The sequence below is a fragment of the Diprion similis genome, chromosome 10, assembly GCF_021155765.1.
Source record: "Diprion similis isolate iyDipSimi1 chromosome 10, iyDipSimi1.1, whole genome shotgun sequence".
In the NCBI taxonomy this organism is placed as follows: domain Eukaryota; kingdom Metazoa; phylum Arthropoda; class Insecta; order Hymenoptera; family Diprionidae; genus Diprion; species Diprion similis.
The window spans coordinates 16574437-16601963 of record NC_060114.1 but is presented as its reverse complement, the minus strand read 5'-3'; the positions used below and the strand labels follow the sequence as shown (position 1 = coordinate 16601963).

Below are 27527 nucleotides of genomic sequence, written 5' to 3'. Positions count from 1 at the left end.
GTCGCGCGTTCACTTTGAGACAAGATACGGCTAAGCGCGGAGGGTCTAGAGGTTCTATTCTCTGCGGTTAAAATTCGCGAGATTTCGATAACCGGTAGTGAATTGTTTGCGTTGTGAAGTAAGTCGCGCAGCTTCCCCTGAAATCTACGGTGCGCCTATTTTTTTTTTTTTTTTTTTTTTTTTTCAAATTTCCCGCCGCCGCCCTGATCTTCGATTCGATAGCCGGCAACGAGGAGAAAGAGTGAGACACAGAGAGACAGAGAGTGAGAGCGAGTGGTAACCTGGGAACTCGACAAACGAACGGCGATCGATTTGCACCGTGAGACACGCGACTTCAGGCGTGTGTGGTGGGGAGGGGGAAAGGAGAAAAGGGGTTTCGCATCGGCTGGATGCAGTCGTCGTGCGGTTTGGATTTTTTACCTGAGGCGAAGAGCAATAATGACGTGTTCGCCGGAGGTGTTGCAGTGCGAGCTTAGCCGTACGTCGGATGATCGTGACTGAGAGAAAGAAGGAGAAAAAAAATAACAATATAACCAGACATAAACAAAAACCAAAAGGAGATCCCTGCACCGTGTAAAAAGGATTCACGAGCGGCTTAAGGAGAGAAACAAACAAGCGAAGAGAAGAGAGAAAAAAAAAAAAAAAAAGAAAACCGATTTCAATTGTTTCAAAATAGATATGAAATTTATTGTAGAATGTCGGCAACAGAAGTCAGTTTGTTTTTATACTGCTTCGCGATTTCGAACAAACTGCAGTACTTCCACCGTTCCTATTATTGTTACAGTTTCAACGATCCACCGAAAGAATAACGAATCAATTCTCGAATTGAATGATTGTACTTGATTACGTTCTTTTTTTTTTTCAAATAACCACTTTTATTCAATACCGTTTCGTTTCTTTCACTGCACGTATATACGTATACATGTTATATACAATTTCATCGCCATGTACATGTTTGTAAATATACGAGGTCGCGCATTGCACTTCGCTATTCTCGGACTATTTTGCCTGTCGGTTTTTGCCTATTATTACACCGCTACCAACGAGATTCATCAGATGACCGTGCTGATTACCAGCAGTGAGTATATGACACACATTCAAACATCCATTCTAATTCATAGTAAAATTCAAGAAAAAAAATTACGTCCGTAACGGATAAGATTCATATTTATTTTTTTTTTTTTTTTTTTTTTCTTCAACCGTTTCTATGAAACAAACACATCGCGCCAGAGGATTCGAATCGAAAGAACGCCGAGTTCGAATTTTGTTGGATTTTTATTTTTCTGCCTAGCTCTTGACCAATAGGAATGCCAATAAAATAGGACAATCGCACGAGTGATCAGTGCACGTCAGGTGGCGCTATTTTACCTTATTGGCATTTCTATTGGTCAAGAATTAGGTATTCTGCTGCCCGTAAGAATCCAACCTTTGAAAAAAGGGTTCGAAATGACCGTTGACACATCGATGCATACGAATTTACTAAATTCTTTTTAAAATTAATCTCGTCACATCAGAATCCGAGAGCTGGCTTAATTGCTTCAAATTATTTTCACTTTTCACGGTTTACTTGCCAGGGTTGAAATCTATTTAAAAATACAAAAAATAAAGCGGAACGCAATACTTGAACGTTTTCCTGGAAAATTATTAACGATATTTGAAAATCAACGAGTCGTTAAATTTCTATCGTATGCATGTATCGAAAGTGCAAATGCAACGGAATTTAGTACCCAAATGATGTTTTCTAACGATAACAACAATTATTTGAAATATCAACTTTCACCGAGTTTCAAATTCACAACTGCGCGAATTATCCATAGAAAGCTGATTTTTTCCCCTACGTGTCATCATTTTTCTTCTCTACTGTATCAGCAAACTGTTGTAAAAATCATGACGAAGATAATCTTTCGACAATAATAATCGTTATCAGCCCGATAAACTTCTGAAAAATGTGATTTGTTGAAAAATTGGAATACAAATTACAAAAAAAAAAGACATTGTTTCTCAATTATATTATTATCAACACTCAAGTGATGAATTTAACCCTTTTTTTACATTACAATTACATGAAAACAATTATATGATGACACACTCAGTGTGTATGAAAAAAATAAAAAAAATAAAAATTCAAAATCTAGATTTTCCAAGTTATATTCATTCACGGCTGTACTGAGAGCGTCAGTTAGCATTTTTGTTAAATAAAGTTTACAATTGAAAAATTTAAATCCGAGCAATAAATAAAAATTCGAGCAAATTGAAAGATAAAAAAGGATCATTGATGACAACTTATATTTTGTTTATTTCCAATTCAAGGTCAGTCGTCAGGAATCATGGTTCGATCGATACTGAATGCAAGCGGAGAATCGCAAGGAGCATTATCGACAAAGAATGCAACAGTTGAGCCACCGTCTCTCAACGCCTCTTCGCACGATGCGAGCAACTATCAACAAATGACGACACCTTCGTCATTGGTCAGCTCACAATCCACCATGATATTAAATATATCGAAGAGCATCGAGCAGGCGCCCATCAAGAAGCCAGCAAAAATTCAAAATATCAGTGAAAGCGCTACGCCGGTAATCAGGAATGATTCAGCGGCTGCCATTTACCAGCCTGGCCACTCAGTATCGATACCAGAAAAGTGTCCGAACTTAGGTGCCAACATGGAAGTGGTGATCCTTGTAATGTCAGCGCCGACACACTTTGCAGCGAGAACAGCCATACGCCAAACCTGGGGTCACTTTGGCCAGAGAAAAGATGTCGGCATAATGTTCATGCTCGGCGATACGACTGACAAACAAATAAGAGCGGTATTGTCGAGGGAAGAAGACATGTACAGAGACGTGATTAGAGGTAACTTCATTGACTCGTACTCAAACCTGACGCTGAAAACTATATCGGCGTTGGAATGGGTCCAAGAATATTGCAGTAAGGTGAAATTTTTCCTAAAGACTGACGACGACATGTTCATAAACGTTCCACGGCTATTGTCGTTTGTGAACAAACACTCCAAGAGTAGAAACGTGATATTTGGTCGTTTGGCTCGGAGGTGGAAACCGATCAGGAACAAGAAGAGCAAGTACTACGTATCTCACTCCCGGTACAAGGCGGAAAGATTTCCAGACTTTACAACCGGTCCTGCGTACTTATTGTCGAGCGACGTAGTTCCCAAGCTTTACGTCGAATCCTTAAAGCAGACTTATCTGAAACTCGAGGACGTATTCACCACAGGTATCGTCGCCCACAAACTGGGCATAAAAAGATATCAAGCGAATGAATTTTTCAACAAAAGAATTCCCTTCAATCCTTGTAACATACAGCATAGCGTCAGCATTCACATGGTTAAATACAGCGAACAATTCGACCTTTGGAAAAAGTTACTCGACGGTAAAAGCAAGTGCAAATAGTAAACGAAATGAAATACATAATACGTATAAAATAGTTACCAGTTTCTAGGCTGGTAGAAACATCCGTAATTGACCAGGAATTTAATATAATAATTAAGTAGTCCAGTCAGCTTTAAATATATATATATTATATACTTATAATATATGCATAACTTTGCACACGAGCTAATTTGGGACAAGAATTAGTCATTTTAATACTCCCAGACACAAGCCACAAGTATTATATAGATATATAATAACTGAAGAATTGCCTGTTGCTGTTTTATTACTGCCGGTAACTTTTCTTTATAACAATTTCTATCATTATTACAATCAGTAACTTTTTTACTTCTCATATTCAACACATGGTGACTTTGTTCCTTGTAACGAAATACTCTATACATATGTATACACACACACGCACACACACACACACCTATAATTTCATAATTGTATGTCAAGTTCTTGACTATCATCATATACCTATACTACTATATCGTTATTTATAAACATTTTCCACTACAGGATATTGAAATATTGCTGAATAATAATTTCAAATTTCAAATTTCAGCCACGCGTGCAATATTTTCCTTTCTGTATTTGATTCTTTCACTCTTCCGTCACTTTTACCCTATTTATTTATTATATTTTTGAGAATTGGAAGACTTTGAAAAAAAGACATAAATAAATAAATTTAAAAAAAAAAAAAAAATAATAAAAAAAAAAAACCAACGACGACTTTTGTTAGTTTTTTTTTTTTTTTTTATGTCGACAGTGTATATTACACACGTGCTACGGCAATTTATTTTCACAGTATTAGAAAGTTTTTATTTATATTAGAAAAAAATAATTTTATCGCAAATAAAAAAGTTTATTTATGTATAATAAATAATATTTCACGACATTTGGTTATAGAGTTACGAAATTTTCATTCGAATTCGAAATTCTTTTATTATACACTAAATTTTATTCCGTACTTAAGATAAATTATCATACGCCGATACGCCTGATTCATCCATCGAATAATCTTCGAAGTACTTAAAAGTTTTATGTGATCGTTTGATTATCTTTGTTATTATTATTATTATTATTATTATCAATATTTTTTATTGTCATTATTGTTTGAATTATAAATATTCGTATATTATATATTCATCTATATAGACAATGACAATCGTAAATGCGTACTATTTACACGATATACATTATCGCGCCATAGTTTCTAATTGTAAAATTTTATACATAAGATAATAATAGAAACTCCTTGTAAGAGTTTGATTTTCAAAACATACAACAACATATTTCACATGAATAAAATACGGGTAAATTATTATACAGGGAAAATTCGTGAAAATATTTTAGCCGGATGGTAATTCACCTGAATTTACGCAATTCCTTAATTTTTCACGATTAGCCGAATTCCTCACTTTTTCCAATCACTTATGGTGGAAAAAAAAAAAAAAAATCTCCATCGGTAAAATGTATGCACTGAATTGCATTACAACAGGCAGAGTTTTCCCTGTTTTAAATCACCTATCGACCATTTTCACGAATTTTTCCAAAAAATTAGAGATACTAATAAAATTTTTAGCACAACCGTCATATTACGATTTTCAAATTCAAAATCATTATACACCCGAGTGGTAATACTCAAATATTTCAAAAGTTACTGCCGATAAAAATTGTCATTCACCGATAACATTAAAAACAATATGATTCAATAATGAATCTAATAATATGACAAGATTCTGTATACGTTACATTATTACGATAATAATTGAATAGAAATTATGTAAATTATTTATTAGATTGTTGTTTTTCCATTGAAAAGTAAGATTTAATCTTACTTTTTACACAAGTACTGATTTTCATTATATTTAATTGTATGATATAATTCTAATATCTTAAGTCTTGCTGTACGAGCGTTAATCAAATTCTGAAATGAAAAAAGAAGAAAAAAAAAAAATACTCAACGTTTGAAAAAAGCAAGAACAAATTAGTGATAAACAAAGTTTTTTTTTCTTTATTTTTTTTTTCCCCCCTTGCACGACAAATCTAATCATGTATTTCCACGTTATATAAATATTGACATATTCAATCGACATATATTTATACTCGTATTTATACATATACAATATACACAATATTATAATAGATATGTATATATATATATATATATATATATATATATATATATATATATATATACGTATTCAAACAAATCAACAATTGAACGCGTAATATTTAAGAATAAAGAGAAGTAAAAGATGTTGAAATTATTATTAAATTGTTATAGTGTAACGGAAAGTCAACGTATAGTATAAAGAGAAAAGAAAAAAGAAAAAGAAAAGTGTACAAAAGAGGATAAAAATGAAGAATCAAACGAATACGAAAACAAAAGTATAAGATTAAACAGAATTAAGGAAAATGATCCGATCGTTAATTATTTTGTTTACGTCTTCGCATTCTAATTGCCTTCCAATTATAACACGAGAAGATCACTTATAGGTATAACAGAGGTAATCGAGAATATGTATATTTATATAAGGTTTGCGAAAGTTTTTCAACACATTCGTAAATAGCATTCATTTCTCAAATATTTCACAATCTCCGCGCATTACACTCTGCAGTCAGTCAATTACAATTACGCAATAACCGTTTCACGCGCGAAGAAAAAGAAAAACGACGAAAAAAAAAAAAAGAAAAGATGAAAAAAAAACACACCGGGTATAGTAACGAACATCTTTCTATTATACGTACTATTTTTTATTCATTGTTTTTTTTTTTCTTCTCCTTTTTTTTCTCCTCCTCCTTATTTCCTGTACAACAATCACACACAGATGGAAAAATTTTCATTATGTGTTTATAGAAAACCGCGGTATATATTATGCGGTTGTAAGATCGTCGTTGGCTGCCTTTGATATCATGTTACTCAACCATATATGAAATCTTGCAGCAGAGCGTAACGACGTAAAACCTGAAGAATCATGAAAAAGAAAAGAAAAAAAAAAGGGGGGAAGAAATTATATGTATATACATATATATATATATATATTCTTGCATGTAGCTTGATACTTTCACTCGAGGTATCTCTACAAATTATACCAACGTTTATAACCTGGCTGCACAGGGGCGGCCAAAACGATGGCATTCCGTTCGGGCCACTGCAGATGCACGATGAGATGTTACTTTCTTTTTTCTCCGATACTTTATTTTTCCTTATTTTTTTATTTTTATTGTTTTTTTTTTTTTTTTTTTTTTTTGTGTGTGGCAAGAAAAAAGTTAAAGAAAAAATAAAATCACGACCAAACTAGACACGGCTGTGTATAATTGTATAATAAAAGCATAAGCGTTCCGTAATCGTCAACAGTTGGAGAAATTCTTCGTTTCTTATCCTTTTTCATCGGTATTCACGTGTCCCTGTATAATTATTGAATTTATTCCAAGTTTCTACAGTCTGCAATAGTACAGTTGGCTCCGAGGCATATACGTTCGATTTAAAATAAACGAATAATACGTTACAATACATCTACATTGGCAGATAATAGCTAATTATACGACCTTCTAATTTCACGTTACACCTGTCGTTATTATATAGAATTCAAACGGCTGCCAAACTATTGTAAATCTTGGCGCGCCACGCGCGCTTCTTTTATCCATTGCACGCGCAGCACGCGGAACAATTAATTATTATCGAAGAGAGAGGGGGGGGGGGGAGGGGGGGTTTAAAAAATTACGATTTGAAGTGAAGAATAATCGTTTTTACACCTTATCTAATTATAGAATTCGTATATATTACGTGAAAGACACGTAAAACTGTGATTGGATTTGAGCGATGCTACCTACTTTACCGACGTATCATGCCGGAGAATGTTCAATTCGCTTCCGTATTGCTTAGTGTATTACACACGTCGATTGCATAACCAGACAGATTACATAATTGCCCGTTTTCCGGTAATATGCGGAACCGTGGATCATTGCATCAAGATCGTAAGAATATAGGTATATAACGCGGTAGAAAACAGAATAAAAAAAAGTAAACCAGCGACCTTCCGATGATCCTGAGAGTCACTGGTTACAAATTTAAAGATAAAATCTTTAGACGAAGAATAATGAGACGCGAGTAACACTCGAGTCTTGCAAACGAATGTTAAAATCAAGATAACTGAAACGTGAACTTTCTCCGGCTTCTTGTGAATCACCCTGTATGCATCGGCGCAACGATTTCTATATCAAATTACTTCATACATTGACACAGAGCGGCGCCAGTGCGGCGATGCTCCGAATGAGCCAAGACGATGCGCATTTCAATGAAACATTGTAATCCGTGGTCAAAAAGTGTGGCTACAGCGTTATTTTGCCTTTGCCACTACCACCACCACCACCACCACCTAGCTGCTTCGTGGCTAATGGTCATTCAGTGGTTCAGTAGTGTTTTTCCCCGAGTTTTAAGCATCTCGTCGGGACTTTACGGAGAAATAAATCATCCACTGTAAACGTCCGCTGCACACTTCGTACCGAAAGCAGGGCAAGAAAAAAAAAAAAATTAAAAAAAATTGCAACATTGGATCTACGATCCGGTCTGTTACAGCAGAGGCTATAAGAGACATATCTTGCGTCCATAGAGTGTGCGGGGTGTTCATAGATGGTCAAACGGTTTAGTGTATGCAGCAGTGCGGCGTACGAGAGTTGAAAATTGAATGGAAAAACAGTTTAGGAAGTAAATAAACTGTAGTTGAGTTGTTCGATGATAAACAGAATTGATAAAATCATAGCAAAAAGTAAAAGAGAATATCGACGCGATAATATCTGCGTAGGCACAAGTAACATACCTGACTGCTGGTGATGCAGTTGTAGGTAGTTGATTCGAAAGGACGAATCGCGAACAAGGATATTAGGTATATATATATATAAAATTAAACGTTAGAAGCTGTTGAAATAAATCATCGAGGTTCATCACCCAGCATCGCAATTATCATCATATGCGGAGGAAGCGCGAAAACAGTGAAGTAACAATAATAACAATATTTTCTTTTCGCGTTATATGACCTGAAGTATATTATAATCGTCAGAGGGCAGGGGCAAATGTTTATCAAGACATATAACGAAAAACAAGAACCGAACAACCGGTCAGCGAAAACAAACGATACGGATACGAACATACGACGACTGTGTTGCATAGATTTATAGATTCTAGTGAAAACAAAAGATAGAGAAAAAAACAAATGAAATTGCCGGGAAATTCAAACTCGTAGAAAAATTTAAAAAAAAAAAAAAAAAAAAAAGGAAACACGCACCAACTAGGATATCTGACTGAGGAGGGCGTAAGGCCGTGACCCTGTGCCAGTTTTGCGAACGCGAGACACTCGTGTTTGCCAAAGTCAGTCATACATACACGTTGATCATTACCGTCATCCTTTGGTGGTGATTATCGCATGTCGAAGTGTGCATTCAACAGTGAGAATAAAGAGACACGTAGTATTATAAAGAAATAAATTAATACGATATCCTCGCGCCGCCTCGATACTCGCTATACGTAGTTGAATTTCTCGTCCAAGACCACGAACGAAAGGGAGAAACAAAAAGGGGAGGGAAAAAAAACAGCAAAAAAAAACGGATCGCCATTGAAAGAAAAATCAAAAACAACAAACAGAACGAAAATTCGTTTCAATCGGTGCATCCAATTCTCAATATTTTCCTTGTTTTATTTCTCATTCATTCATTCGTTCGTTCGTTTGTGTTTTTGTTTTAACTTTTTTTCAAAAGAACGAAAACAAAAAAACGTTTCCTCCCTTTCTAATTTTTTTTCCCCACCCTCATTATCATCGCGCGTTATCCCGCGATTCGATTTTCACATATGTTAATGGTAACCCCTCTACGATTAATTCCCGGCAGATCTTCTTCGATATAAAAATCTTGTCGTTGACCAAAAATCAACGAGATTCGTACATAAATTACATGAATACACAATATTCACATATTGAAGTAAAGACTGATAAGTTTTTCATCATCAATCTTTTAAACTTTAACCTCTTCCGTCTTTCGCTCTCTCTCTCTCTCTCTCTCTCTCTCTCTCTCTCTCTCTCTCTCTCTCTCTCTCTCTCTCTCTCTCTCTCTCTCTCTCTCTCTCTCTCTCTCTCTCTCTCTCTCCATCTTCTCACTCCGTACATACACACAAGTGAAGACATTCGTCCGAATTTACATGCGTAAATACATTTAGAGACGAAATAATTTCTAAAAGCATCGACATCTTGTAGTACATACATAATCAAACTCGTGTTACAATAATACATAAATCATACAACAACAACAACAACAACAACAACAACAACCAAGTCTCTGGTTTAAAAATATACATAATTGTCGCAGTCAATTGTCTTGTTCGCTTAAATAATCGTAACGTGTCCGTATCTTGTTCCTAATTTTTTCCTTTTATTTTCTTATTTTTTTTTTTTCCTTCCTTTTCCCCTTTCCATTACCCCTGCAACATTTCTCGAATTACATTTCCTATTAGTTTCTAATTTCTCGTTTTAATTTTTTCCCATCCCCCTCCACCTCAATACGATCCATTGAATAAAATAATCGTCATTACCTCAAGAGGGAGAGAGACAGAGTGAAATCATCGCCTGATACACATCACCCTTCCCCCCCCTCCCCCTCCCCCTCCCCCTCGCCGTCCCCCTCCCCCTCCCCCTCCCCACCACGCCGTTTTCCACGACCCATTCCCGTCCCGGCCAAACCTGCCCCTTGTCCCCTCCCCCCCGCCGCCGGTCCCACTTCTTCCCCCACCCCTTCGCTCGTCCACCACTCTTTGACACTGTGCGTTATCCTCCGTTAACTCCTGCTCAAATATATTGTAATCATCCAAAAAGTAGTCACGACGAAGATGCCGCTCTTCGGTAAAAAGGACTCTAGCAAGAAATTAAAGAAGGATGGAAAGGACGAGAGGTTACCATCGGTTGACGAGAAATACATCCTCAAGGAATTACTCGGAACGTAAGAAATATTGGAAAATATTAATTTTACATACTTAATGTGAAATTATAATATGTATATGTATATATGTATATTGTGTACTTATGTGCTGTCGTTATGATGTTAATGAAAATTCATCAAACTTATTAACTGATATATATCTTTATATTCATATTATACGCTCCAACGACGACACTATATAATCGTGTATAAGACGGTTCAACAGCTGGTTAATTTCCCACCTTTTCACAATGTTGTTCGATTATATACACGATAATTTAATAACGTGTTCAATTCTGGTTGTTGAAATTTTTATATACGTGTATACGCATATACAGAGAAATTTTTCTTTCTTATTGGTGTCTTAACGTTTGTTTTTTTTTTTTCTTTTCTTTCTTTCTTTTCTTTTCTTTTCTTTGTGCGTATTTTCATCTCAGTTTTCCTTTACTCTATGTACTTCTTTTTTCTACTCCTCCAATTCTTAAATAATTTCATCTCATTTCGTTTACTTGTTACCTTACAAATATCATTACGAGTCATTTACTTGAAACTTGTTTTTTTTTTTGTTTTTTGTTGTTTTTTTTTTTCGTATCTTCGCCCCCATATTGTTTATATTCTCAATTCCTGGAAGACTGTAAGTAATTCTCTCTAATCGATTTATCGTTGGCGCAACATCTTGGTCGGTTATAATTTCCTTTCGTATCGTCTTACTAATTCGCTACATCGACAAACTTAAAAATTTCCCAAATTTTTCAATAAGAATAGCAATTGAGGTTTATTTCCATTGATAATCTGACTATTCGTTTTACCGACAATAAACTTCTAAATATAATTAACACTTTGTCGAATACTGCGAATACTGTTCACATATTTTATCAATAACGCACACGAGTCGATCATTGCGAGGCTGAGTTTTCTAAACTTTGAGTACTCCGTAATCTTTCTACTAAGAACTTGTTTACTTTTATCTATTCATGATTTTCCATTATGCCTGCTCGTTACGTACAGAGTGTAAATTGTCGCTCGTCGTTGTCTAAATTATATCGTCGTTTCTACCTACGTTACACGTATATACTAACAACGTCTGTGTTTTTCTTTTTTTTTTTTTTTTTTTCTCTCTTTTTCATCCAGCGGAGCGTTTTCCGAGGTCAGATTGGCGGAGAGTAAAGAAAAACCTGGTCAGATGTTTGCCGTCAAAATAATTGACAAGAAGGCGTTGAAGGGTAAAGAAGACTCGTTGGAGAATGAAATAAAGGTGTTGCGAAGGTAGGCGTAAAACAGAAATTAATCTTCAAAATATGTTAAAAGCAAACGATCGATGTTCAGTAAACTTAGAACGATTAGGATTCTGTGGAAATTTCATCTTTGTATCTACGTTATATAAACTGGCTAACTGCAATTTTAATTTCAATACTTTAACACCGGATTTCTAAGTAAACACGAAGGGTTGATATATTTTATTTTATTTTTCATAACAGTCGAGCCAAAAATATTGAAATCTTCCTCAATATATCACACACACACACACACACACACACACACACACGTACATACATAGTATATATATACATACGCTTTGAATTTTGAAAGGAAAAAAAAAAAAAAATTTCTGCATGCTCTTTATGCGCGCTTATGACTATTAGTATTATTATTATTATTATTGATATTATTATATTTAAACTAATTTAAAGTCGTATTTGCTTCGCGTATGCCTTATATATATATATATACTATTACTATACTATACCACTACTGTAATTATTGTATATTTATATATATATATATATATATATATACTAATATAAATATTTTTTATACATACATATATATATATATATTAATATAAATATTTACTTATTTTCTTATCTTATTTGAATCAAGAGGAATAAATTTTTTTTTTTTTTTTTTTCCAGTTATTGTTCAAACGTTATCGTCATGATACTTTGACATTGTAGAAATGGACACGGTAATAGAAGCAAGAATGGAACATAAGATTGATGGAAATTTTGCGCTCAAATTTGTACAGAAGAGATTGTAAAAAATGAGCGCTATAGTTTTGAGCTTAAGATTAGAATATCGTCATGTTCCATTCAGCTTTAAAGTATTTTGAACTGTATGCTATTTGTTTTGATTTATACTTTTATTTTTCAGTTCTTACGTTGTAAACGAGTTTGTGCCTGTATTCACCGACGACAGGTCAACCGGAATGAAACTGAATTTCTTCTCTCTCTCTCTCTCTTTCTTTCTCTTGTACAGACTCAATGGACAAGTTCAAGTTCAAGTTCAAGTTTCAATTTAAAAATGATTAAAACTGAGCTTGTTCATTATTTTAAAGTCGATGCTTTACAGGCGCAACGCTGGTTTACCTTATATACTTTATTCGTACATTGTACGTAATATTTATATTTGGATCGTTCAACCAATTTTCACGCACTTTGGTGAATCGCTATCGGATGGGTTTTCTTTGTTCGATCCAAAATTTCATCTTTCGACTCTTCGATTTATACATAAATCCACCGAACGATTGAAAATTTTCACTCTTTCTATCAAGATATTCCTCTCCGTTTAAAAATGGATACTTTTGTAATTGAACGAACAAGCTGTTAAATACGGTAGTTTCTTCGACGTAAAAATAAAACAAACGAGCCAACAGTTTCCATCGAATGAAAGAAAATCCCCAATCCGATATCCGAGTTGAAAATATGATGTTGCTATTGGTTGAAAGTATGAAACGTATCTATATTATACTATTGGCAGTTGTATACTATTTCTATATTGAACATTTGAGTCTCTCTTATTATTTAATGTTGCTGCTCTGTGCATTCGGTAACGCAAATATCTCTGATGGCTGACGTCTGTCCTTTCGGCGCTAATTTTCTATTTATTTCTTCCGTAACGCTGGATACATATTTTGCATTTATATTTATATATATCACACACAGTCAAAACTCGCCGCAGTTTATAGATATATATATATATATATATATACGTAGATTTGAGTGAATTATCGAATTGTTCATACAGCCGTACATATCACATCGAACGATCGATCCATTACTATACAATCCATTGTACACTTTACATCGTCGTCGTGTATCCAACTTAACGTCGACGTTATAAATCCGTTGAAAAATAGTCATTAAAATACTAATACTAATAATAATAATAATAATAATAATAATATCATACTCTTGTTTCACAAATAAATAATTCCAAGTGATACTAATTTGAACCTTTGAACGATCAGGTAAAGTAACGTCGCGTAACAAAGTCTTGTAAATTGGAGTTTTCGGTCATTAGAAAGTATCAATTTTTAAAGATCGTAAAATTTTTATCAAAGGATTGAAAAAAAATATGACGGAAACAAACTTGATGAATCTGGAACGGAACGTTGTGAAAATATTTGAAGAGACACAAGAAAATTGCATAGTACGCAATTGTGTAATCGGAACCGCGAACGTCTATTACGTTAAGAACGACACGTTAATAGCAGGAATATTTTGAAAAACTTTTCTGTAATACTATTGGTAATCTATATCTTCGACTTCGACTATCCATCTGTCTCTCTCTCGACGTTCGAGTTGGTAATACGATACTTTGTTGACTGTAACGTGAAAATTAGATCGTTTGGGTATATCGTTCTGGGGAAAACGTGAGAGAATTTTTTTTTTAAACAAACGTTTCTTACTCAGAGGTGACCGGGCAATACAGATAACGACTTGGGCGATAATGGTTCTCAGAACAATTAGAACGTTTTGTGAAATTCTGAAACGCTTTTTTTTCTCGAGGGAGTAAAGTACACCTCGAACGTTCTGAAAACTGTTCTCTGACGCAAATTAAGAGAATAACTAAAAATAGAAACGGAAATCGAACGCTCGGGATTTAATTGGTAATAAAAACGAGATGGAGAGAAATTCGTGAAACAAGTGTCAAATCTCAGGGTGTAAAACGATACGTTTTAAAGGTCAAGATTATCAGTGACATCTGAAATTCGAGACGATTGTCGACTCGAAAAATTCGCGATATTCGTCAGGATTATTTTAAAACGTGTTTACAGTGAAACGTTTATACTCGTATTTTCGACTCCGACCCCATCCCACGACAATCGAATCCGAGTTTAGGTAAAAACACGTTAAAAACGGCCTCGCCGATGATGAAAAAAGTAATCCGACGCCGTGCAGAAAAAATAAAACAAAAATCTAGAGGCAGCGAGTTCTCTTCGCTGAATCAGTGCTCCGAACGTCAAATGTATAATTCGTGATTGTGTATGGTGTTATTGTTAATTCGTAGGTTCAGTGAAACAGTGAAACCACAGAGCGGTGGTGGACCGTTCAAGTCGGATAATAGTGGCGAAACGGGATGGTAAGTGCGCCTCTAAAACGGGGAAAAAATGCTGCAGAATATTGCAGCGCATACTCTTACTCTATTTATCTGTATCATTTTGAATTAATATATTACATCCATATACATAAATACACACACACACACACACATATGAATCATAAAATATGCGTGGGTGTGTGTTTATATATATATATATGTATATAAATATATGTATATGTATATAAATATATTACGTCAACACACGCTACATTCACGATATTATACATCATACATATTTCTTAGCTTCGTACATATCCACATCATTTGTAATATCTCAATGTGACTTTATCTTTCTTTCTTTCTCTCTCTTTCTCACTTTTTATACCATTTTTTTTTGTTTTTTTTGTGAACGGTTTCGACAAATGGAAATTTTAATATCATTTGTGAAAACGACGTCTCGCGTCAAACTCAATTATCGTGTGTATCTTCAGCACCTGCTTATCTCAAACTTCTTAGAGTCGTCTGCTATTTAGATGAAAAAGAAAAAAACCTAACCTAACTTTTCTGTAAATTTTTTATTTTATTTTTCTTCCGAGATATATTTTTGTCGTATCGAACGTTACGCCAATTGATTCTCCGATCGATTTCTTCTGTTCTCAATTCTAATTTGCCAAACTTATCGGCAGACGATTCGACGACGTGCGAGAGAAGAGAAATCATAACGAATAATATCGATTATACATTCGTCATTGAAAACTTGTATCGGATCTGCTTGAATAAAATATAAGATATATATATATACATATATAAAAAAAACTTTTCAATATCAACGCACGGCAAAACATTTTCTCACTGAAGATAATAGCATGCGGGAATAATTCATCTCCGTCGTACTGTCAAACGTCACACACTTACCATAAATATTCACTTGGGATAGTAATAATAATAAATTATTAACAATAACAACAATCTTGAATACAAACACAAATTTTTATATCCACCGCAAACGAATAGAGTGTAAAAGGGAAATTGAATAGGAAAAAAAATGAACGAAAGTTTCTCGCCCGGCGATCGTTTAGTTCTGAACTGAAACGATGTAGATAATTTGAAAGAAAATTTACTTCGTATCTTCTTAGCACATATCCTACTCTATGCGACTACATAAATTTTGTTACTTTCATCGCTGTAATTTGAATGAAAAACTTTTCAACTTTCTAAACACCGTAGTTGCATGACGCACATTCAAAGCGATCACATATTTTCAAAACAATATTTCCGCAACACTTTTGTAATCTCGTAAACGATGATCAAAGTTACGTAGGACAGAAATAAAGAAAGACATTCTCTTAAATTAGCAAGATTAAACCAGATTTTACCAATAAAACATACCGTTGTCCGTTTGCAAATATCGAATACCCGCGTCATCGACAACAGTTATTCGGTACTGATGACAAAAACTAATATCGAACGCGGAAGACCCGAGTCAGGGAAGAAATGTTATTTTGACGAAAGTCGGTTAAATCTTCCGCAAGAAAAATAAGTTAGATGACACATTCCGAGCTCTCGAAACCCCTTATTTTCCAAATTCATTAATAAATCGTACATACGCCGACGTACGATAAGTTATTTTCTGTGTTTTTTTTCCATACACCTAAATCGAATACTTGATACACAAAATCACTTACGATTAGTTAGCTGCTTCTGTTTTCTCGTCTCTGTCCGCGCAAGCACTCTACCGTAGCTGGGCATGCTATCTGTAACGAATGAAAATGCGTTAGTAGCGATTAGAAGTAATATTAATGGGAAAGTAAAAGTTGAACCATCTACAAAGCTTACGGGTTCAACGATCAAATGCAGTAAGAATATATCTTACGATGGAACCGATACAAATTGCAAAGAATTTAGCATTCGATCGACGCTTTGTTTACTCAGTAAAACGGGAAATAACGGGTAAATCTTGATTCACCAAACGGATGGTTTGAATCGATATTGTTGCGTAACCGCCAGATAGACCGATTGTGAAAGGGCGAAAAAAATGTCCATCGATTAAAGCCGTTTCATAAAATTTAATTTTTCAGACAACACGCGTTTGAATATGATAATTTCAAACTAAATGAAACTCGATTCAATGCTGTTTTTTAGTGACGTACATCCTTAAACAATTCAAAATAATATCTATTTCTCTGCCGTGTGCAAATGTAGAAGTTTGATAAGGGATATTTGACGATTCGTTACCAAACGGATTAAAAACTTAATTACAACTCAATTGGTAGAGCATTCGATGAACAAGATATCGGTTCCACGACTTGAATTAAACGTATTTTCTTTATTCTGAATTCTTCGCTCTCTTTTTCGAAAACCAAAAATCATTACAACATAATGAAATCTGCGCTCAGACTTTCAAGTTATCTTGAAAGAATATAACACGTTCTACTATTCAATTATATTTCGATTTTGCGCCGAATATAAAAGGTTGCAAGTTTTTAGGTAACTCGAATTAAGAAAATCAAAAGAAGTAAGAAAGGGAAAACAAAAAAAAAAAAAATGTACCAATCAGATCAAAGTATAAAAATACATCGTCTCATAATATTTCCTTCGATCGTTTAAATGTAAATTTTATATGCATTCAACGCATCGCTTAATTATTATCTGTGCGTCTGTGCCAGTACCGTTTCTATTTTACTATTATTATTATTATTATTACAATTACTTTAATCGTTATTATCACTATTCGATTATTTTTTTCCCACCGTGCAATAGCTTGCAGTTATAGTTTTCCTTCGTACTGTTAATTATTCTGGATTAAAACAATGTGTTCTATAGAACGAACTATCACTTGCCTGTTGGGTGTAACGATATTCGGATAATACTATGTGTTACAGGTTTTGGGAGATCTGGCAAGAATGTATTAACAAAATTGGCCATATATCGATCGATAAATACATTGTTTTACTGCATTTATGAATGTTTTAAATACTTATCGATTATTTGTGATAACCACGCAACGACTGTAAGAGTGTATTGCAAAAAGCATAATATCTGTTCCCGGAAAACGTTTCAAGATAATTAGCCGATCGAGCAATCTGGACGTACTCGAGAATCAAGTTCGACACATTCAATTCCGAACAGAATACATTGTTTTCCTTTACACTCTTGCATCGTTGCCAGAGGGTTGCATGTAGATGGAGGTATATGTGTACCAGTGATAGCATGAAACAAAAAGGGTTCTATAATTGAGCATAGACGCAAACGTATCGTCACTCAGAAATAACTCCATTGTTACAGGCTGACCCACCCAAACATCGTGCAGCTTTTGGAAACGTTCGAAGACAAGCACAAGGTCTACTTGGTAATGGAGTTGTAAGTTCCGTTGTAATAATGCTTTACTCATAAGCCCAGAGCCTTTTCGCGCCTTTTAATATCTAACGTCAAAACTATCGTTGAAAAAGAATGTAACGCAACGTTTACTAGATTACCTCCACCGTTGCTCGCAGTATTTTTTCTTTCTCAAAAATGAAGCACAAAGAACATGACCAATTGTGCTTCTTGACCTTTTGAATCAGACATTATTGTGCTGCGTCAATTTTTATAACAAGATTGTATTTTCAGGTCTTTGGGGTCGCTGATCGCAAATCTGAAATCACACTTCAAAAATTCCAGATTCGGCGGATCCAATATTTAAAATTTTCGTCCGCCATATTGGATCTGCGATTTTGAATTTTCAAAATCCCCTTTCAGATTTGTAATAAGTGACCTCAAAAACTCATAATTTATGTAAAACATGTATCTGTGTAAACATATTTTTCATTATGACTCAAAGGGACAACGAAAGCCACACGAATAACGTTAGTAAAAATTTGATAATTCTCTCAAAGTCATGGCCATGGACATAACGAACAAGCCGTGTTACAACAATTTCAATGTTCCCTGTACACGTTGCGCTTTGAATAACAATGCCACGTTTTCAAATGTAGATCAGAACATCCGTCAGAGGCTGCATTGTAGCTTGAAGTTAAATGTTAGTAAAAATAATATCGGGCTCTGGGCGTGACAGTCGAGTTGTCTGAAAATTGAAACACGACGGTGTGTGTCATGTATTTTATCGCATATCTTAGGGTCACCGGGGGAGAACTCTTCGACAGAATTGTAGAGAAAGGTTCCTACACGGAGAAAGATGCTTCCGGTCTTATAAGACAAGTGCTCGAAGCAGTCGACTACATGCACGAACAGGGCGTCGTTCATAGAGATTTGAAACCTGAGAATCTCCTCTACTACAGTCCGGACGAAGACAGTAAAATCATGATCAGTGACTTTGGCCTATCAAAAATGGAGGATTCTGGAATAATGGCGACGGCCTGCGGCACGCCTGGCTATGTCGGTACGTTTGAGAAATCTTGGACGATTCGAAACAATCTACAAGATTGTTAAATCCCTTTTGACTATGATAACGATTGACTAGAACCGTTGGAATGGGTCTGCGGTGAATAATCGACAAGTAAAACCGCATTTCATCAAATTTTTTTTGTTTTCAGCACCCGAGGTATTGGCGCAAAAGCCTTACGGCAAAGCCGTCGACGTATGGAGCATAGGTGTGATATCTTATATTCTATTGTGCGGATATCCACCGTTCTACGACGAAAATGATGCCAATCTGTTCGCTCAGATACTACGAGGTAATAGAAAGTGGTGTACGGATTGACGAAAGACTCACCTAATGAACGATAAGAAAATTCACTTTCAATTTCAGATGATTGCTCGATCAATAATCGTTCTCTGCACGCTAATCACTCACGCTTTTACCGATAACGATTAATCAAAAGTTTAATACTGTGAGCTGTTTGTTCCAATAATTTGTAAAAAAAAAAAGTGTATTCACGCGTGTTTTGACAGCAAAAGAAAAAAATTGGTTTTCTTTCGAGTTACTTGTCTATTTCTTTTCAATTGCTTCGTTCTTGTCTTTTCTTTTGCTTCTCTTGTTTTCCAAACGCTATCTTAAAACATTTCAAATTATTTATGCGTTTTTATTTTCTATTTCTCCCTCTATTTTCTGACTAAAATTTAACCAGATTAAGCAATTACAAGCTTATAGCAACGAGCTAACCAGACTGTTGTAGGTGAATTTGAGTTCGATTCGCCGTACTGGGACGACATTAGCGACTCTGCGAAGGATTTCATTAAGAAATTGATGTGCGTTAATGTTGACGAACGATACACCTGCAAACAGGCACTGGCGCACCCTTGGTAAGTCGAGAAGAAAATGTATAAAAATAAAATCGCAACCAAAGTAATTAATCTTAGTTATCAAAACTAAGAAATAAAATTAATAACTGTTTAAAAGTAACCTTAAATTTTCTCTACGCGACACACTCGTCGCTGTCCATCGGTGGCATCGTCGTATCTACCATACCGATTTAATGGTAAAATTAGTTAAAATAATAATAATTTCAGGATATCCGGAAACGCGGCGAGCAATAAAAATATCCATGGTACTGTATCGGAACAACTTAAAAAGAACTTTGCCAAGTCAAGGTGGAAGGTGAGTAATGTTGACAAGTTGATTAAAATGCTGATAAGTATATGTTTGCTCGCCAGGCCCGGTAGGAATGTCTCCCTGTTGTCTCATGGTTGCAGCAAGCATATCACGCGACTACGGTCATCCGTCAGATGCAACGGCTAGCGCTCAACAGTGGCCTTCAGCAGCAGCAGCAGCAGCAGCAGCAGCAGCAGCAGAAGGGTGTCCAAGGTTCGACCGGCCTTTCCTCCAGTGGAAGCAATTCAACGCAGCAGCGCCAAGACCAATCGTCCGTCAGTCCAAATATAAATCGCCATCAACAACAGCACAGAGCTCCGCTAGGACAGTCGACAAATTACAACTGAAGCCAATGCTAGAGGAGGTACAACAATCCAATGTCGTACCAGCTTTGTTGGTTCTGGCGACTCCCGTGACACCGTTATCTCTAAACGACTCTAAGATATATCACCGTAGTAAACGCTTCAAGTTGTTATGGTGCAGCACGCGAAGCGCTCTCTCAACATTGTTCCCAGCGAAAATATCGCATCTTAGAAAGCATAAGAAGTGTAAAAAGAGTTGAACGTCTTAAATTTGAACAATGCATGTTCGATTCTTTCTGTTTGCTCTACATTCTATATATATTTTTGTTATTCTTTCGATCTGGATCTGATTTTTTTCGAATAAGAAAATCGCGACGAATTTTCCACAAGCGATTGGGCCGAAATATCAAAATCTTCTATCGTTGATTTGGAAAAGAAGAGGGGGGAAGAGGGAAAAGAAAAAAAAATTAATTGGTTGCTTGTCATTGTTGCAAGTTTAAACGAGGGGGGGGGGGGGGGGGGGGGCATTGAAAATTAAAGCAACCAATGATATAAATACAAACCTATACGCTTTGTACGAGATCTGATTAAGGAAAATGAATAAGAAAAGCATACAAGTGATAATAATTGGAGGAAGAAAATTATATCATCTTTATCTTGACGTTTTTCTCGATGACTTAAGTTATCTCTGTTCTTTTCTTTGTTTATAAATAATATATAAATATAATTATAAATATATAAATGAATATGTGTGCATATTATATATATTATATATATATGCACACACACACACACACACACACACAGATTCAAATATAATATCTTCCACGTAATGCTTATGAGGAGAAATCGATTTCGATAAAACTGGATCAGGAAAAAAAAAAACAATATAATAATAATAATGAAAATTCAAATAAAACAATATCAAGGCTGGTTAAATAATTGTTAGTCTTTTTAAATACAAAATTACATCCATCGTAACTCTCATATTGGTCACGGTCTTAGCTAAAGGATGAATAAATTAAGAATACAATAATAAACCAGAATAAATGAAGAAATGAATAAATTTACAGAATATTGCGTCCCTGGCCGGACGAAAAATAAAATGTGTTTCATTATCTTTATCACGTGGAAAAACTGCGCTCAATTATTGCTAAGAATTACACCCCTTTATATACTTAAAAATACTTTCTTGCCCGATGGAAAAAAAAAAAAAAGAAAAAAAGAGAGAAAAAAAAAACCCAATTAATTACGCGAGAACAATTCGGTTGCAATTTTTAAATTCTAAAACACAAGAAAAAGATTTGTTCGTTCCTTTTTTTGCAAAAAACGATATCGTACTAACGTCGACGTATACATATATTGATACGAGTTTATTAAAAAGGAAAGTTAAATAACCGATGGGTAAAAAAGCGAATCAATAGGCCAGTTGGAAGAAGAAAGGCACGCAGCTTGATCGCATAAGATTTTTTTCTAATTTAAAACAGTATAAAGTACGTTTTTGAAAACTCAATTCGCAATGCGAAGCTGTACTCTTAACAAAGCAACAGCATGAGACTCGATGATTATCACAAAAATGCAATTCAGCTGCGTACATTCTCTTAAAAGTAGTTACTTTGAAACGATGAAAACGATGACAATTCGACAAGATCTTTATAGATTTTGCGGTAAACAATAATGGTTTCCTACTTATTATTACTATTATCATTATCATTATTATTACTATTACTTCTACTATCATAAATATAAGAATAACCACTGTTGTTATTATTATCATGATTATTATTATTAACATTATTTGATGATAGAAACTTACTTGTTACTTAAAAGAGTAGAAGAATGGAAGAAAGAAAAAAGAAAAGTGATCGTCATTGTTGATAAGTCGTTACTTATCAACGTCATTCGCAACGCGACACACATTAAGGCCTCCACACGTTTACTGTATAATAATAATAATTAGTAAATAATTCTTTAACCTGCGCACAAACTATTAAGCAAGAAAACACACACACAGGCACACACATCTAATATTAAATATATATACAAATACTCTGTGAAGTTGGGCAGAAAAGCACAGACTTTCATATTTTTACTTGGTAATCGTTCTTCTTTTGTTGAAAATTAAAATGCTATAAATTTCACTTTCGACATTGTTTTGCTCACGTTTTTATTCACGTTATTCTTACTGTATATATTGTCTGCGTATTCCTTCTTAAAACGATACTGCTACGCTTGCTAGATAATTTATGTATACCTGGCATTGCGTATTGTGCGATGCGAACGACATTTCTCAATTCAAATAATACGAAGAACTCCTCTTCTTGTTCATTGTTAAGGGAAGGAGGAAGGGGGGACTACAGTGAAATTTTGATAATGTCGAGTTTTAGTTTTTTTTGCCAAAAGTTCCTTGCGCATGAACTGTCGTCGCGGGAGATTGAATTTTTTTTTCAGAACGCATACTAACGTAATCCAGATTTTGTTGGAACGAATTTTTGAAATCGCATCTTTTTCAATGATTTGAAAAACAAAAAACAAAAATCGACATCATCGAAATTTCACCCACGTCCCCCACGCCCCTTTAAGTTTGGTCTCCGAGTAAAATTTAGTTCTCTGAAATTCTCTGAAACATTACTACGATTATTAATTATCAATTCCAAGATTATCCCGATATTAACCTGGTGTCATTTTTATTTTTTTGTTATTTTACAAAAATAACGAATGATTGTTGAAAATGCGGATGAAAAAAACAAAAAAAGAATTTGATATATTATAAATGAATAACTATATTTAATAAGTTGGATGACGTTATAGATTTTGAATATAATAGTTTATAGAGAGTACACTTATGTATGTATGTATGGGAAATTCCGTGGCAATTAAAATGGGGGATTGTCAATTTTGTTCCTTTTTTTTCTTTCATTTCCATTTTGTATAATAATAATAATAATAATAATAATAATACAGTGTGAGGGGGGGAGGGGGCTACGATTTTTCTATTTTTATTTTGCATTTCTATATTTATTTATTATTTTTTATCCATTGCACGACTGACGACGTACTCGGAGGTGAAGAAAAAGAAAAAGAAATAAAAAAAAAAGAAAAACAAAACAAATGAAAAGAACGGTAAGAAGCAGAAAAGGGGGGAAAAAAAGTATTGAACTAGAAAATTTGAAACAGCACGAAATGCGACGTAAAACCAGAATGAAATCGGTACGGAAGATCCTGTACATACGTACCGAAGTGTGTGTACAGAAAAATATTAAAAATTATTTTCGAATTTTTTTCAAAGTATGTTGTTAAACTGTTCGCGCAAATGAAGTGACTCTTGGGGGGGGGGGGGGGGGGGGGGGGGGGGGGGGGGTCTAAAATGAATATATAAATGAATAAATAAAGATAAATGACAAAGTAAAAATGTTTCTCATAACGGAATGATGGAGAAAAAAGAATATATATATATATGTATAAGAATATATAAGAATAAGTATAAGAATACGTTACATACTCGTTTTGACAACTTTTAAGTTCGCACTATTCTTGCTAGATATTAAAAATAATTTATATACATATAAATATGTATATAAAGATTAATTCATTATACGTATAACATTAATAGTAATAATAATCATAATTCTTATTATTATTATTGTTATCAAGTATAACATAAAAATATATATACATATATATATATTTAAAGAAAATGAAAAAAAAAAAACGAAAAAAAAAAACACAAGCAAATAGTGAGTGCGCAGTTGTACAGCTGATTGAAAGTCTGCAATTTTGATTTTTTGCTATTCAATACAAACTGTACATCGCACGCAGTTATAGTAAGAGCCTACCACTATACAGTGGATGCAGATATTTTTACGTAGATGTATAGAATATCAACTGTTCTTGTTATGTAACGATAAAGATTATATCGTAACACGCACACTATCTCTATATCTCTCTTTCTCTCTCTCTCTCTCTCTCTCGCTATTTCTCTCTCCATCTTGTTCTAACTCTCTATCTCAATTTTTCTCTCTCTGTCTCTCTCTCTCTTTCTCTCAATCTCTTTCTCCCTATCTATTTCACACTCTCTAGGTAACTGCAAATATTAAATCTTATGGTTGGGGATAAAAAAAAAATATAAAATGATGAAAAAACGGAAGGAGCATTTTTATTGAATTTTACTAAACGGCGAGAACTTAATTTATAGAATTTAAAAATGTGGCAAGCCAAAGTATATCGACAAGTGAAAAAATAAAAAGATCAGAATATAGAATGCCCAAAGTATAGAATTGTCAGAATTTGTCTGATTGTCAATGATATAAAACCGTTTACACAGACTCTACATTCTGCCGTTCTACGTTTCACCTTTCTGTACTTCGACTTTCTATATTATATTACAATTTTCTATACTTGAATTTTCTAAATTTCAACAACTCTATTCTCTATTTATAAATAAATTTTCACTTCTTTGAAAATTCAATATTTTGATCCTTTCATCAATACCGCCGTTCTAATTTTTCACCCCCCCCCCCCCCTCCCCCCAATCTTATTCGCTAAAAAATTTTATCCATCCAGAACTATTACCGCTAAATACTATTGCTAGCGTTGCTACTACAATTGCCGAACCGATGCGAAGAGAATCTTTTATCAAACGATTTTTATAATAATAATAATCTATCGAATCTTCAAGAATTGAGTTACCTATACATACGTACATACGTATACGTATAGATAAATCGATGTCTCTATATATATATATATATTTATATGCATTTATGTATATGTACATACATATAAATACCTGAATTTAATTATCCTAATATATATATATATATATAAAAAAAATTTGTAATTCAACGATGTATCCATAAACAATTTAATTGTACACGTTATACACACGCAAACACACACACACACTCACGTCGCATATGCATACCGATGTTGTTTACGGGACACTGTTTCATAAATAATAATAAAAATAATAATAGTAATAATAATAATAATGACGACGACGACGATGATTAAATAAGTAGATATCATTAAAGGAAATAAATAAATATCATTGATTTATAGGAAAAGTAATGATGTTGAAGTTAGCAATGCTGACCTAATGAAACACTGAAGTAAAAAAACAAACCACCACATTCTGAAGCCTTTTAGAATATATTTTAATGAGTTTAATTTGGTAAAACGTGAGTTTGGGGTAACGACGTATCACGATTTACCGAATCACCGATGTTTCCTAAGTAGCGATGAAAATAGTTCTTTCAAAAATGCATCGTTACAATAACATTACGAATCTAAACCTTGCGATAACAGCGAGAAAATAAGGGAGAACGATAAGAAAGAAAAGCAGAAGAAAAAAAGAGAAAACAACGTCTCGTTTGATCAGTCTCAACCGTTTGTCAAGCGAGTCACCTTGAAATAAATCAGCAGCCTGATTGCTAAGAGTCGTAATGGCGGCGGACCGTGAACTATTTTTGACAGAAAATTTTTCATCGTCCGACTACGAGCTGTCGCCAATATTTTTGCACAAACAGCCGAAGCGAATTGTGTAGGCGAGGAAAATAAGAATTCGGGGCGCGATGAAAAAAAAAAAAAAAAAATCCAGGCAAAAATCTTCAACGAGGATAAAAGTTTGAACGAATATACAAATTGTAATATATAATACACGTTTATTAAAGATCGCTTCGATCGCGTAACACAATCGAACAATCTTCATCTGAATGACATAGGACATCAAATTTATAAAATTAATTATACATAGTGTTTTTTCAAGTTTTCAGATGTTTATAAATATTATATACATATACAATATACTTCAGTGTTTCGATACATAATTTACACATTATCTGTTTGATATAATTTTTCAATTCATCTAATTATTTATTATCGCCACGAACATTAAGTTTAACCCAATAAATTTCGCCGTCGAAAATTTAGCCAATTTCAAATGAACTTCTTTTTTTCTTTTTTTTTTTCTCTTTCAAATAAAAGAAGATTAGAAAATCCTGCGTTTACGATAAATAAAAACTATAATATTTTCAACTAATGGTATGATCTTGAACTGCTCCGATTGCCGCATATCACAATTTCCATGTTTCGTTTTGGCGCCAATTTTTTTTATCATTTTTTCTTCAGAGCCACTCGATTCATCGACCGTGTGAATAATGCGGATAAAAAAAAATAAAATTATTCACTAAAGCCTGGAATACTTATTACGCGTAACGTATAAATCAATTTTCAATATACGCTTTTTGTCCCTACGATAGGAAAAACTCTTAGCAAATTTCTATCTCTCAAAATCATGAGAGAAAAAAAAAAAAAAAATAAAAAAATAAAATAAAATAAAATAAACAAACAAACCAAAAATCGTAATAATAATAATAATAATAATAATAATAATAATAATAATAATAATAATAAATACTAATAATATGCACAAGGTAATGTATATTCCAGATGAAATGTTCGTACCTACAAATATAAATATATAAATATAATATACGGATAAGTATATCTATTTGTAAGGATTAGAATTTTCCGTCTATGATTTGGTGTTTGAAGAGAAAAATATACAATAAGAATAATGATAATAATAATATTAATAATAATAGTTACTCGTGAGATACTGAAATAAATATCGTACCGACCTCGTGTTGTAAATTGTCGAAATTTCAACTGTAAAAGATATTTGTATATGTATATACGCAGGCACATGAGAACACTCGTGCTGTGATGTATAAAACACACGCGCGCTACATACACACATTCACGAAAGATCTCATATATTAAACGATTCATTAAATTTGAACGTCAAAGTCTAAGCACCTTTCGAATTCAATGAATAATTATATCAGAAATGTTAATTTAACAAAAGGTGAATAAGAATGCATTCGAAGTAACAGAGAAAGAAGAAGTATAAAAAATCACCGAAAAGCAAAATTTCGATATAAATGCCATTGACGTAAATGCAATTAATTCATCGTATCAAAATATTAGTCGTCAAAATGTTAAATACATATA

At 33.9% G+C, this 27527-nt stretch overlaps 2 protein-coding genes and 3 long non-coding RNA genes across 6 annotated transcripts; 3 read left to right on the top strand and 2 right to left on the bottom strand.

Moving 5' to 3' along the window:
- Positions 1–212: 212 nt before the first annotated feature.
- LOC124411440 (beta-1,3-galactosyltransferase 5-like) lies at positions 213–3780 on the top strand. The gene is made up of 2 exons (XM_046890539.1): positions 213–1078; positions 2311–3780. The coding sequence occupies exons 1-2, from the start codon at positions 946–948 to the stop codon at positions 3402–3404; spliced, it is 1227 nt and encodes a 408-aa protein (XP_046746495.1). The 5' UTR covers positions 213–945; the 3' UTR covers positions 3405–3780.
- Positions 3781–4508: 728 nt separating this feature from the next.
- LOC124411634 lies at positions 4509–7399 on the bottom strand. The gene is made up of 2 exons (XR_006929693.1): positions 7230–7399; positions 4509–5319 (listed from the first exon to the last, which is right to left on the bottom strand). It is a non-coding gene; the product is annotated as an uncharacterized LOC124411634 (long non-coding RNA).
- On the top strand, positions 5531–20953 carry LOC124411631 (calcium/calmodulin-dependent protein kinase type 1-like). Of its 2 annotated transcripts, XM_046890871.1 has the most exons (11): positions 5531–5542; positions 7990–8103; positions 10256–10379; positions 11490–11624; positions 14649–14720; positions 17967–18041; positions 18797–19059; positions 19214–19354; positions 19796–19922; positions 20130–20167; positions 20274–20953. In XM_046890871.1, the coding sequence occupies exons 2-11, from the start codon at positions 8049–8051 to the stop codon at positions 20771–20773; spliced, it is 1530 nt and encodes a 509-aa protein (XP_046746827.1). In that variant the 5' UTR covers positions 5531–5542; positions 7990–8048; the 3' UTR covers positions 20774–20953. The 2 variants fall into 2 exon arrangements, with proteins under 2 accessions (XP_046746827.1, XP_046746825.1); XM_046890869.1 differs by lacking the exon at positions 5531–5542 and having other exon boundaries at positions 7789–8103.
- Positions 5551–22139, top strand: LOC124411635. Its single transcript, XR_006929694.1, has 2 exons — positions 5551–5592; positions 21321–22139. It is a non-coding gene; the product is annotated as an uncharacterized LOC124411635 (long non-coding RNA).
- A 2163-nt stretch (positions 22140–24302) lies between these two features.
- Positions 24303–24661, bottom strand: LOC124411633. Its single transcript, XR_006929692.1, has 2 exons — positions 24587–24661; positions 24303–24479 (listed from the first exon to the last, which is right to left on the bottom strand). It is a non-coding gene; the product is annotated as an uncharacterized LOC124411633 (long non-coding RNA).
- Positions 24662–27527: the final 2866 nt, after the last annotated feature.

Bases quoted from the DNA above. Each gene is read 5' to 3' on its own strand.
- LOC124411631 (XM_046890871.1), top strand. From the start codon at position 8,049: ATGCAGCAGTGCGGCGTACGAGAGTTGAAAATTGAATGGAAAAACAGT. The intron at 10,380-11,489 runs GTAAGAAATATT...TTTTTCATCCAG, and splicing joins CTCAAGGAATTACTCGGAAC to CGGAGCGTTTTCCGAGGTCA. The intron at 19,060-19,213 runs GTACGTTTGAGA...TTTTGTTTTCAG, and splicing joins CGGCACGCCTGGCTATGTCG to CACCCGAGGTATTGGCGCAA.
- LOC124411440 (XM_046890539.1), top strand. From the start codon at position 946: ATGTACATGTTTGTAAATATACGAGGTCGCGCATTGCACTTCGCTATT. The intron at 1,079-2,310 runs GTGAGTATATGA...TTCCAATTCAAG, and splicing joins GACCGTGCTGATTACCAGCA to GTCAGTCGTCAGGAATCATG.